The 13576-nt window shown below is 39.6% G+C and overlaps 1 protein-coding gene across 1 annotated transcript in view; it reads right to left on the reverse strand.

The window, feature by feature from the left end:
- Positions 1-13576, reverse strand: part of LOC134858958 (collagen alpha-1(XIX) chain) — an 88761-nt gene that overhangs the window by 57932 nt on the left and 17253 nt on the right. The window contains exons 11-13 of the mRNA XM_063875201.1: positions 10588-10605; positions 2875-2901; positions 1017-1052 (exon numbers count right to left, since the gene is read on the reverse strand). Coding sequence (XP_063731271.1) covers positions 1017-1052; positions 2875-2901; positions 10588-10605 — 81 coding nt within the window. The remainder of the gene's footprint in view (positions 1-1016; positions 1053-2874; positions 2902-10587; positions 10606-13576) is intronic.

Consider the following 13576-nt stretch of genomic DNA (forward strand, 5'->3'; position numbering starts at 1 on the left):
AGCAAGTCAACACTACTTTAATAACTTCCTCCTAACATGTTCAGCTGACACTCATTTACTGGCATGTTTTGAGAACATTTTGCTGAAACCGTATCTGTTTCAGAGGGAGAGTTTGTTATTTTGCCCGTCCTTGTAGATGTAAAAAATTAGCATTGGAAAAAAGGCTAATGGTTGGTGGTGTGCTGTGGGTATAGGCACTTTGGTGACATAAAAGGGGCAAGCCAGCAGCATTGGGACACAGTATTTCTGTCATTCCAGATATGATGTGTACATAATTATCTAACCACCCGCAGTATACCTTTAATCTCCAGCAGCCGTCAACTCCCTGGATCCGGTGCATTGAGAATATGTGGGTTTGCATCCGTGCCCACACATTCCCTATGCGTATTGATAAGTGACTATGGGAGCATCTGCTAGAACATATATCCACTGCCTTCTGACACATGTAGCTTCAATTTGTGTGTGCAGTGGAACGAGCAAAATTCTGGGTTATGTTCTCTGTCCTCTGGATTTTACAAGACCATACAGGAAGCGCTAGTAAAGCCGGTCCAATTATAAGATCGAAATACACAAAGTTGTCGTTCTCCTCGGCTGTCTGTAAATGCGACAAGTTCGCAGGAACAGCAAAGACACGGTAGGGGCATGTCTCACCCATGTGGGATACAGCTACCTGTCAACCTCCACCCCTACACCGAGGCAGGGAGCTCGATTCTTCCCCGCCTGGCCGCTCATCCCTGTCCTTTTTGACCCAAATGACGATGCCCACTGAGCCCTGTCTATCTGCTTCTTGTTTGACCCATTCCCAGGCGATGGTAATGTGACAGACACTACTCACCTGAGTGCCTCACTTCCCATCACTGTGGGCCAGACGTTTTAGCACCATATGTAGCGACAGCTCAGCGAAAAAGGCTGTGATATTTACAAAGCTCGGTCCAGCCATTTCAGGTCACACCTCCCATTTCCACATTGCATCACAGATAGCATAATGGGATGTAAATGTAACACAGTGAACTTACAGGCAGCCCCGCAGCTCCAGGAAGACCGACATCACCCTGTGAAGGAAGATACTAATTAATAAAAAACTCCTTAAACTTCAGTCAATAACATCTTTAACATTGTGCAGTGTAGTGGAAACGACTGCAGCTAAATCTATTTAATACATTCTAGACTTTTTCAAAGATTTATCCTAAAGGCCAGCAATCATGTTTGTGATAAAAACTGAAGGTCAGGCTTTTATGATGCATAGCAGTAATATATCAAGATATGCACACATGTGAGATAGAAGGCTATTAACTGGTATTTACAGTATGTCTTGAAATGAATGTCTTATGACTTTCAAACTGTCAGACAACTGGCAGGTGGGCTGCTTCTATTAAATGTGACAGGTTTTAAAATAAACACAGCCATACTATTTCATGTAAAAGCTTTGCAGTATTAACAATGGACAGGTATGATAACATTGTTTGGTGACTGTGACATACGGGCAGCCACGAAAAGGCATATAAGGAAATACGTGGAAGTCTTTTGACGCCAAGATAACCCAATGTAAGCAATGATCTCACACATGGTTTTTCACTGCTTCCCAGATTTCTTTTTTGTCTTTGCAGATAAAAACTCATGTGTCACCGTCCAATATTCCTGCATTTATCTCCCCTTTTCACCACAAACCCAACAGGACTTTCTAAAGCACTGAGCTGAGGATCTGTCGACTTTGAATCTGGCAATACCCGTTTATCAGATGAGGATGAAACAAAAAAGGGTTTTTGTTGTTCATATCCATTTTGTTGTCTAAATGCATGTCACAGCTAAAATATGCTTGCTATGGGATATGCAGGGGACTCATTACTTTATGCTTCCAAAGCTGCCTCCCTCTGTCAGTTTCAATACAAACAAACGTTCTCTCCACCCCCAACCCCACCATTCCATCCGGAAAATAGGATAAAATACGCTGTGATACTCTGTTGTCTTCACAGAAACACACAGACCTCATTATAACTTCAAGGCTGGCAGACAGAGCATTGCACCTACAATTATGCGGTGAGTTCCAAAAGACAACAACAACAACAAACAAAAACAAAAAAACTCAATAAAGGAGGAAAATAAAAGAACGGGAGGTATAGCAACTAATTACAGGAAAAACATTTCATCTCATACATGAAGAGTAATCCCACAGTGGGAAGAATAGAAATGGAAACTTTAAAAAAGACCAATATTTTCTGCTTTGCAACCAGAGTTTATCTAACCCAGTGATGTCAGTGAACAGACTATAAAGGGGCTGCAGATAAGACCAAGGTTGGGAATCAAACTTCTCTGCTACCGGCTTGTCTTAAATCCCAGGCGTATGCATTTAGGCATTGTATAGGACATACCTAAGTGGATTTCTACAGTATTTGTGATCAATTGTCAAATATATTCTAAATCAAGTATGTGTGAGCAGTCTCTAAATAAGAAGGCAGTGTGCAATCCCCATTTCTGCTGCAGGCTTTAAATAAATACTGTTTAGAGAGGGCAAGATAAAGGGATTTGTTGGCTATGTCCATTGCAAACAGCTACTCCTATGAATATACAAATACTCTGCGAACATAGCCAGTGGAACATTTTCTCTAGGCCTGGATAAAAGCTACTCTATATGACCATCAATAAGGTCTTGCTAAGTTATGATAGCAATAACAGTATTCTTTGGCTGGCCATGTTCGGAGTAGCAATCATAGCAGCACTTCAAACAGATGGGCAATACCCCTTATTGAGACTGGGATTACAGCTCATGAAAGTCAAGCAGATTCCCTCTAATGTCGTTTGTTATTTAAAAAAGAAAAGCAAAAACAATTACAGTGTCATTTCGTCCGGGTCAGCCTGTACAACAGACTCACTCACTTTGTCTCCTTTTGGACCAACCGGCCCCTGGGTCACCTTTCAGACCCTGGGAACAAAGAATATATAATATATTAGAGTATATTTCTTTTTAGTGAGAGTTACGGATAAAAAGCTGGTTAAAAACCACCCCAAATGCGTTACTGTATGTCAGTATGTTGGCAGTGAGTATCTCATGCAGGTGGGAAATTCTCAGACCTGACACAGCCGGTCAATAAGAGAAGAGCAGATAATGTCAATCATTAGACGCTGCATTTTCCAAAAGTGTGATGTGAGATTGACAATCAGCTGATTATACAGTGCCTGCCCCTCAACCCCTGCTATGCTTTTCAGCGTCGCAAGGACTGCAATTGTCATTGCTTTTACACCTTGAAGCAGAGGACCTGAGGATGGAATTAAACCGCGCTAGGCTCGGGGCAAAGTCAAGCTCTCGGTAGAAATGTGAAAGAGGTGGTACAGCTGAGATAAAGAGTGATAGCTGATAAATGAAGCTTGACACACATTGACAGGCTAAATTTCCAGCAGGCCTTGTTAGGTATGACATATTTGGGCCAGTAGCAGCAACTCTTTGAAATGGGTTCGGGGGAGGACAAGAGATATGTTGAGTGTGAGCGGTCTGCGAAATGATTCAGAAATACAATAATTTGTCATGGTTAAATATAGAGACAGAGAGGCTAAAAATAGTTAACTATATATATGTGGAGGATGATTAGCTACCTTTAACACCTTACCCACCTTAACTAATTAATTTCCTATTCCTCCTATTGGACACTACCATTAATACGTAAGTAGTGCTAAAATAAATATTGCTATGGTCACCACAGCTAACACTAATTGCACTTCATTAGTGCATTTTGTTAAAATGCACTAATGATGACATGCTTGTGACATTATTTTATCAGATTGCATCACTCTACCTGCGACACTTACGCCCACTCACACTGTCAATAATAAGGGCATCCGTCTCAAAGCTGCACATGAGAGCCGTATTCTTTATTTGAATCGACAGCCTAACTACCTTACTGGGGCAATCTGACACGAGAGGATCCACAAGCAAATTCCCCTCTGAGTTATTACCAGAGCTGTGGCAGAAACCGAGGAGTACAAGGCGTAAACAACTTCAGGTTCAGTCGATAACACAAGAGATTTTGATTAATCTTGCACGAGTTTTGAAGGAACTTTTTTTGTGATCTCGTCTCGTTGTTGTGGGGGAAAGTGTCTTGTAATATACATGTGTTGTTTGTGTGATCTGTTACAGTCATTATGTGGTTTCCTCTTGTTCATTTGAGGAAGGGACCACAAGGCTGACGTTTCCATTCACAACTTTGTGAGAACGAGTTAGGAGCAAATTCAATCGTCTAACTCCACATTTTTCTCTTCACCGCTGTACAAAATACTGTGTTAAGAACATGTTGTAAAGTGCACATTTCACCACTGTGGGACAAATAAAGGATTTCTGATTCTGAACCTCAAAAGGAAACATACAAACGCAGAAATTAGATTATGGGAATTTAAGCCTAAATTAAAGGGTTTATTTCACATTTTAGCTAATTCCTACTTCAAACAAAGCCTAATGGCTATCGAATGTGCAGTTTGTACATCCTAAAACATGTGACATTGGGCCATCTCTACACATGGTCTTCAGGATTTGCCTCTTTGATTCATATCAGTGGAACTATTTCCACATCAGACAATACAGTACTTCTCCCTTTTGTGTTTTACCAAACCCTCAGATCCTAACACACTTTTACATAAAAGATGAGGAATTCAGCAAGTTTGCCAAATGCTAACAATTCACTTTCTAAACTTGTGCAGAGTGATGCTCACTTTTCCCATGTGTGCTCTCGATTTAGTTTATAAAAACTTGGCTCAACTGTGCGATTGTTCAGATGATTCCAAGACTGCAGTACTGTCAGTAATAGGACCTGAGGAACTGCACAGCATCGGGACTTGTCTGTAGTAACGTGCTGTATATGATAACAACCAGTGCAATTAAAAGTGAGCCATCAATTGCTTTGTTGGATAAGGCTTTTGGCAGTCAAATGTTGCATTCAGTCTTACTCCGGGACACAAAATAAACAGTTTTTGCTGTAATTGTCTACTTCTCATACAGCGTCTTCTATACACACCATGCTTACTATTTGTATTTGTTTTAAATAGGTTAACTGCTGTATATATTTTAATATTTAGCTTAAGGTAACACACAACCTCTTGTTGAAGCAAACAATACATATCATGGTTATATTTGTCAACACGCTTTTGTTAGAAATAATTTTTGCTGTGGACTTTTTATGCTGTTATTTTGTTTTATTTATTGGTGGTTTTCATAAAACAGAAAAACGCTCCAATTCACTGAACTTTAGGAGAGCAGAAACTCCCAACTACTGTATTTAATAAATCTGATTTGTGACACAGTTGGTTCCAAAGCCCTGGGCTAAAATCTTCAATCTTTTTTCTGCCAAATCTTTCTTGTTGTCACTGCCGCAAATATTGTACAAAGCTGTTCAGTCAAGCGTTACCTACCAATTTTATACACTTGACACTGTTGGGAAAGTTGTGCCAGAACACTCTCTCATCCTGTTTCTCTAAGCCTCCACCGGCAGAGACTTTAAAACAGTTGTGTAATGTTGCTAAAAATTCAATAATGTGTTAGAAATTGTACAACCATTTTGGTATATGCATAATTCATTTGGAGTAGAATGTAGTAGAAGGAGATAATACAAACTTTTATTTGAATTAACATCAAATATCACAGTATTTGCTACTGAAAACAGTAACATTCCTAATTTGTTTGAAGACTAGCATCCATGTTGCCATAAATATCCAAAAGGAATATCGAACCAATGTACGTTAAAACAAATTTGGTTAGATTTCAAAAACTAGGCATGGCTTTTAATATACCAAGGGATGAGGTCACCCTAATGCGCCCTGTATTTCTTTTCATATTTCTATATCCTGCTAGTTTGTATTGGTACTGGTATAAGACTGCTGTAGTAATATTAAGATTCAGATTAATAATCAAATTAAAAATAAATATAATAATGTAATTTTGCTTTGATGGCAGGACTGTTACTTGTAACAGAGTATTTCCCTGATATTACTACCTTTACAAAAGAAGGGATTCCTTAAATTGAAACATATAAATATAGCTGTTAGAAAAGCAATAATGAATGTGTGGTTCTTAGCAAAGCTTTTTAAATCGTCCCAATTTTCCTCAACTAACAATATATTTATTTTAATTATTGTCAAAAAGATCCCATCCCTGAGGAATAAAACAAACAAAAGGCTGCAAAGGCAAAAGGGATTTCTTCCCTTTAATCATCCTATCTTCCACACCATAGCCTATTAAGGTGATGCCCTCTGTCTAATGGACTCAACCTTGAGCCCACAGGCCTAATTCAAGTGCCGAGTGTCACAGAGGGAGATGTAGACAGGAAGGTATGGATGTATTGTCAGCTTTTTGCCCTAAGCTGTGGGCTTTGTTACATGTTCAGGGCAGTAGGAAGGGGGGATGAAGGGGCTGGGAATAGGCCGGTGCTGGCTGTCGCTCCTGCAGCACGAGGTCAGGACACTGTGGGGAGCTGTGTACACTTGCCTGCTAATTACACACACCACTGTGTCTCCCCACTCCCGTAGCTGTGGGGCCACAAGACAATCTGGCATCTCCCCAGCACATGACAACTAAAGCAAGCAAGAAGTCGGGTTATACAAATGCAGTTTAATTATGTTTACTTCTACCTTTTACCTAGCAGGGTGGTTGCAGGTCACAGCACTTGTCTGACTGGAGGTAGAATAATTGCAAGGTTTAAGTTAATGTAAACAATTGAATCATCACACAATAAATTCAGCCTATTAAAGAGATGCTACATTATAAAATATTTGTAGATGCACTATCAGAACATTCTGGTAAGGAAAATGTGTAATCGTGAATGACAGGCTGTTAAAGCTCTATGGAACAGGATCTGTAAGCAACAGAGATATGTTGAATGCCGGCCGACAAATGCCAGGGAGGTTACAGCAGGAAATGCCTTTTGTGACTTTCCATTTGCTCAGCGTTACACCACCACATACTGTACAGGATAGAGATATAAGACTAATCATATTGAGTGCTAAAAGGTTAGCTTATTAGCATATCTAGTACACTCTATGATCAAATACAGTTTGACCAAAACAAAGGACCATTAGTGAGGGGATCAGAGTTCACTGTCAGAGTGCAGAGGATATCCTGTTTTGACTTTTCCTACCACACTCTTCATCTGAACATGTATCCAGAAATGTAACTGGGATCACCCACAAGATAACACGGTGTGCACTCTGTCTGTCCTACAGGACGTGTATCTGCAAAACGATACCAGATCACATGCTCATACATAGAATTCTGGCGTCTCAGGTGACTACTCAAGCCTTAAATAACATACTTGCTTTAAAAATGGAATATGAGCTAATTGCAGTAAAGGAACCGATCGGTAATAGAGTCTCCCAGTGCATAGGGTGACTGAAATCAACAATCTATTTGGGCAACATAACAGTTTACAATTGATTTGTTATAAAAAGATTTAATCTACATAATGTATCCGACTCTTACTAACTTCTTCGAGCTCCTCCGTTTTCACCATCTTAATAAACACAAGGAGCATTACAACTACAACAGTTCAAGTTGAATTATATGTTATAAGCATTTCTTTATGGGCATTATGAGAATATGGGATGGACCAGTTTTTAATTCACTTTAAAAGTAACTGAAACAAATCAGTCAACCATCACTTGATGGCAGATACAGTATACTCATATGTGGTAGTATCAATGTAATGTATTATATATACATGTATGACCACACAATCCACATTTATAATGTTAACATCTACAGTCTAGGTGCAGCAAAAAATGTCCTATGTATTTTTAAGTCTTTTCGAATGGATTTCTGTAAGCGATTAACTGGTTAAGAAGGCTTGCTTTATTAAGTCGCTGAGGCTCAACCCCATCCACTCACAGTCACTGGGGATACTGGTTTTAACCCTTTAATCCTGTACTGCTCTATGCTCAATGATGATTATTGGGGCTAGGTCACCTCATATATTATATTCCACTGTCCTTCCTTCGTATTAATCTAAATCAAATACAAGGGTTAGGTCAAGATATCAAATAAATCACTGACTACAGCACAGCTGTGGAAAAGACTAATAATGAACATCCCATCACAGCTTGATTTATGCTGTAATTTCGCAGGGTAGGGAGATTCTGTTAAATCTTAGAATTTCTTGGTTTCTACTGAATTACTAGAAGAGGTGCTTACAAGGAAAATGTAATCCATTGAATCAATTGTGATAAATGGCCAAAATGTGTAGAATTTTGCAAAAGAAATGACTGGACATCTCTTCACTTGAAGGCAACTAGAACCAATATTTCTATGTTTACAAAGGAGCAAAGCCTAATTCAACGTGAAAGTAGTAGCTCAGGGAGACATACATGCAACAGTACATCAACTCATTGATTTGGTGAACAACCTGTTGTTGTTGTTGTTGTTTACTCCTCCTGCTCTCATCAGCCTCTGTTAGACTGAAGACCGTATTTTCAGATATTTAAGAGAAATGTCAATTTAATCTCTGGGCTTCCAGTATCAAGACAGGTCCACACCACCCATTGGTCTTGTATGTATTAAGCAATGGCTTGCTAGCTGACAATACACAGCTGGGTTGAAGCACAGCTTTTTCACTTTTGATTTAGCTAGACTGTCTGTCTTGTTGCCACGCTAGTTTAAACACGCCCAGAGCCAAACATTATTATCCATAACTGGTGTCTGCAGTGCCGGACAAACACAACCTGCTTGAAGCAATGCTACAAAAAAAGAAGAATATGTTTTACTTTCCCTTGTTCCAAATCACTCAAGGAATTGGGGTAAAGAATTATAAATCCCTAAAGGACATTCATGGAGAGATATGAGAGCGTGACCATAGAAAATATAAATGCCCATTTGGGATGCAAAAATGATGAAGAACAAGCCTTCCATTCTGCTAAAAGTAGAACTGTTGTTTCCATATTATCTGATCACTGACTGAAGACTGACATAAGAATACCAATCTGATTTCTGGAGATAAATGTTATGATGACACACACAAACACACACAGCAAGGGGGAGTAGACCCTGGGTCCAATGCTGCCAATTTTGTCAATCTTTTATGACGTGTTCGGTAACAAAGATATTTATACAACTCTGTGGCTGACTTTGATTTGTACATACACATAGTAGACCCCTGCCTTCTTAAAAGCGGCTGCACTGATATGCAAATCATAAAATGACATCAACTGGTGACAGCTACACAAAGTTTTGAGCAGCTGCTTTTCTTGGAAAGGAAAACAATCTCCAGTCAAGTGGAGAGGGGTGAACCAGTGAGCGAAGAAAGAAGGGCTGCTCACCAGTTCTGCCACCCTTTCCTCTTGATTGCTGCAGCCCCAGTAGAAATGATTATCCCATTCCTCCATTATACTTGTACAAAACTAAAATGCAAAAATCACTCAGTCTTTGACGCGGATTGGGTTCATTTCCAGTTTTGCTGTCTCCCACCCCTTCAAATTTCTATGTCAATACACTTGATCATGACATTCAGATGCAAATACAGCCATGACGTCAACTGGCTGCCAAAAGCTACTCACCTTGAAACAAAGCCACTCTGGTTGTTCTGCAAAGCTTGTGTTTGTAACCTATTTTTACCAGAAATTGAATTACTACACACCGACAATTACCGTTATCCACGCTAGCCGTTTTTAAGGAAAACCTGACAGATTCAAAGCAAGCAATACACAATCTATCCTGTCAGAGCAGCTACTTCTTTATTTAAATTGAGTACAGTAACACCAGGTTGCTTTACTTTCTTTTCAAGTGATCGCCAGCAGCACGTAAACACACCACAAAGCTCATAAAGTTGTTGCAGAATGCTCATAAACCAAGTATTTTATCATCCAGTACCCTGTAGCTCAATGAGCTTTCAGCTTTATGTTTTTATGTGTATTTCTGGTTTTCTTTTCTGATATTCCTCAGAATTACTGTTAGGACAGTGTGCATGTCCACAGGCTGCAGGGAGGGTGATTTCTGTGGCAGCTGTTTGACTACTCAAGGGGGAGACAGTGATGAAAAGTAGTCCCTTTATTAAACCGCTTTAACTGACCATCTGCACAGCTGCCATCAACTGAGAGTGTGCCATTGTGGGCAAACAAATGCAGTACAACATAAAACACGCTTTGATTCAACCAATACTTTTAGGAAGAATATACAACTTCACTAAGTTCCAAAAACAAGTTATTTCATTAAAGAAAAAAGGACTAGGATTTACTGGCCTCCCTGTAGTTGTTCACAAGACACACATTAGTTTCATCACTGCAGCCGGGTTTAACAGCATGCCATAAGGTTTAACCTGAAATGACATAGCCTTGCTATGGTCATTTGAAAAATGAGTTTAGTCCATTAGTATGCCGAGCCAATGGTAGCATACATATCAATTATTTCACTACAGAAGGACATTGCAGAGTCAAAAACACTTAGACCCACTTCAGATATGACAGGCACCTGAAAACAGCCAAAGAGAAAACTGCGCTTCATTCCTCCCCCCGGGGCATCACACAGAAAATGAAAAGCCTATAAGAATTGATTCCCTGACGAAACTAGATCTGGCTGATGTGCTATGTATGGAATATATGTCTCCTGGAGATAGTAGTACTTACCTTCTCCCCATTGATTCCCTTTTGCCCTTCTGATCCAAGTTCCCCCTACAATGACAAGATTGAAAGTCAAAAGGCAAAGAAAGCACCCTTGCAAAGTTTATACTTAAATCTTCTCCCCAGACTTTTACACCATGTAGGTCTACATAATGATTGCGCTGTTCCATCAACCAGAACATCAATAAATTCTGAACAAAATCAAGGAGGAACATGGTGACTCCAAAAAGCTTGTTATTCGTTAGTTAAAAGATAAATATCCTTTGGAGTCTAAATAATAGATGAATTCCCAAACGTTTATACTAAGTAAAAGTAGCAACGTCAAGATACAGAAATCAAGGTTAAAAAGACAAAAGTAAAACAATAAGTTCAAATGTCTTTAACATTAACCCCTTTATAACTATTTGCATACTGGTTTTGGCTAATGTATTATTGATCCCACCAAAATACTAAAAAAGAACCTGAATATTTTGAAAACAATATCATTTTCCTCCCCCCAATACTAACTATTACTGAACACAGCTAGAATGCATCTTCACTCAATGCAGCCCTTGTTAGCTCCATTATTTAGCCAAGTGGGACTGTGCTACCTTCCAGATGCTAAAGCTAATGTTACTTGCTATCTTCCTGCTAATTTCAACCCATTGTACAAACAGGGAAATGGCACGCTGCGTTTGTGAACAAGTGCCATCATTGTCTTCAAATTGTTTGCATCGATTCAGTACAAAAGCATCTTGTGACATCCCTAAATGTTACCATATCTCTTAATATATCCAATATCTATTTTTAGGAAATCACTACAAGCATTAAGGAGTTTCAATGAAACCGCTTGTCTTCATCACCGTGCAAATTTAAGATCCGAAGGACTCCAAAATATAATCCAAGCAGTAAAATGGTATAGAAGGACCCTCTAGGGCTTGTATGATATTTTATATCATGTATTTTTAATGAGTTGTTGTGTTTAGAAGAATGTGTCCATGGTAACATTGTGTCCCACAGAAACTGCCATGTGCCACTCTGGCATGACACAAATAACAAATAGAAATCTTTTCTAAACACAACTATTCCCGTAAATCAAACTGTGGTAAAGGTTTTGAGATTATTGAGAACTTTTTGTCCTGTCCTCATTGGTGGAACAAAGTTAAATCCCCCCAAATAGCCCATTCAAACTGAGTTAAGCGGGGAACCGAACGCATGCTCCACAGTGACACTGGTATAAAAACACATTTGGGAAGCAGATACCCAATTCGAGGCGATACTGTTTCTTGGTGAGCTCACTGCATCATTTCAGCTCCAGCAAAGTCTACAGCAAGTGTAAGATTATACGGGAATAAGCTGTTTGAGACTTATTCTCACAAATATAACATCTTAGAGGCTCTACAAATACCTTCCTGATCACTGATTCTTCTTAAGCTACCCAGCCCTTATTTTCCACACTCTCTGCCAGAAATGTATGAGATGTCTTGGACCTTGTTGGCTCTGTTATTAAAGTGTAACCTATACACTTTCATGACCTCAGCTGGCCCCTAAAACCATAATATAGTCCTGTGTCCAAGGGCAACCATATCATTGCTCGTATCATATCGACAGCTGCTTGAAATTGTTGTTCTCACAATGTGGCTAACAAAAGAAGAAAAATATGCGAAAGCACCAGGAAACAGCTTCATTGAAAGATTGAGCTTTGGTAGAACACAAGGAGCATTAGCACCTATATCAATACTACTGCTGGAGCTTTTAATGTGGACTTTTCTTGCGCAGCGTTGTGTAACGAAAGAGCTTTAGCTGGCTCTTAAACCTCATCTTAGAAAGCACAAGGAGAGAGAGCTGGCTGCAAGTGTCCCCCCACAGTGAGCTTAACATCTTCTATAGATATAGGGCCAGGATTAAGTCTCCTTCCATATCTAGGAAGAATCCCATTTTCTGCAGATGCACTGCAGAACAATTGATCACTTGAATGAAATGCAATATCTTGTGGATATTAATGTTTTCTGTATGTGTAATGTATTCCTTGCTTTTTCTTTTTGGAGAGTGGAATCACAACCACATACTGTAGCATGTTTTTCCAATACATGAAGGTGTTACAGGGCATTTTCAGACATGGAAAAATCACCCACATGCTGGCGGTATGCAAAGCATTGTACCCTGGTGACTGGACCTGTCCCTTCTCTCTGAAGGAGATAAACACATGAATCCAAGATGCCACATTTTAGGGCTAACAATTTCACTAATGACTATATCATAAAACACAATCAGCAGGCAACAAAAAGTAATAATCGAATGTAATTTTACTAAAAGCATGTAAAATTTGCCAATTTTCCCAGCTATTCAGGATTGTCACAGCACTGTCCAATTACAAAAAAAGGCACTTATCCACTCTTAAAAATTCCATTAAATTATGTACTTTTCTCCCAATTTAAATGTCAGACTCTTGGCCCCCGCTTTTGTCCGGGGGAGGTTGGAGACTGTTCCCTTAAATACACATTCAGTTATGCAAGCCATTTGTTTTTCACCCATCGGGGAAGAGCTTCACAGCGAGGACATAGCTGAGACACGGAGATCCACACTGATCACAGCCCGACCCTCTACAAGAAGTTGCTACAACAGCGACAATGACACAACCCCCCATTGGCTTCCTACCCAGTATGCAGCCACCTGTGTCTAATGGGGTGTCTGGCCAAGCCGCTGCTTGGGACTGAACTTGTGTCTCTGTAGCAGCACCATACACACTGTGCCAACATGAACCCACTTGCTGGTTTAATTTGATTTTGAGATTGCTTTGTTTTCTGCGTTGCTGTGACTGGAGTCAACACAGAGCCAGCCAGTGATTCAATCCAATGATGTTAGGAAATCATCTCAGAGATGGCCACTGACAGATTCCATAAATCACTAAACAAAAAACAGGCCAGCTGCTATTCACTGCAAACAAAAACCATGCAGTAAAAAGAAAAAAATCTACTTGAAACTAAAGCTCAATGTATTCAGGCAGAAAAACTAA

This window comes from Eleginops maclovinus, chromosome 22, assembly GCF_036324505.1.
Source record: "Eleginops maclovinus isolate JMC-PN-2008 ecotype Puerto Natales chromosome 22, JC_Emac_rtc_rv5, whole genome shotgun sequence".
NCBI lineage: Eukaryota > Metazoa > Chordata > Actinopteri > Perciformes > Eleginopidae > Eleginops > Eleginops maclovinus.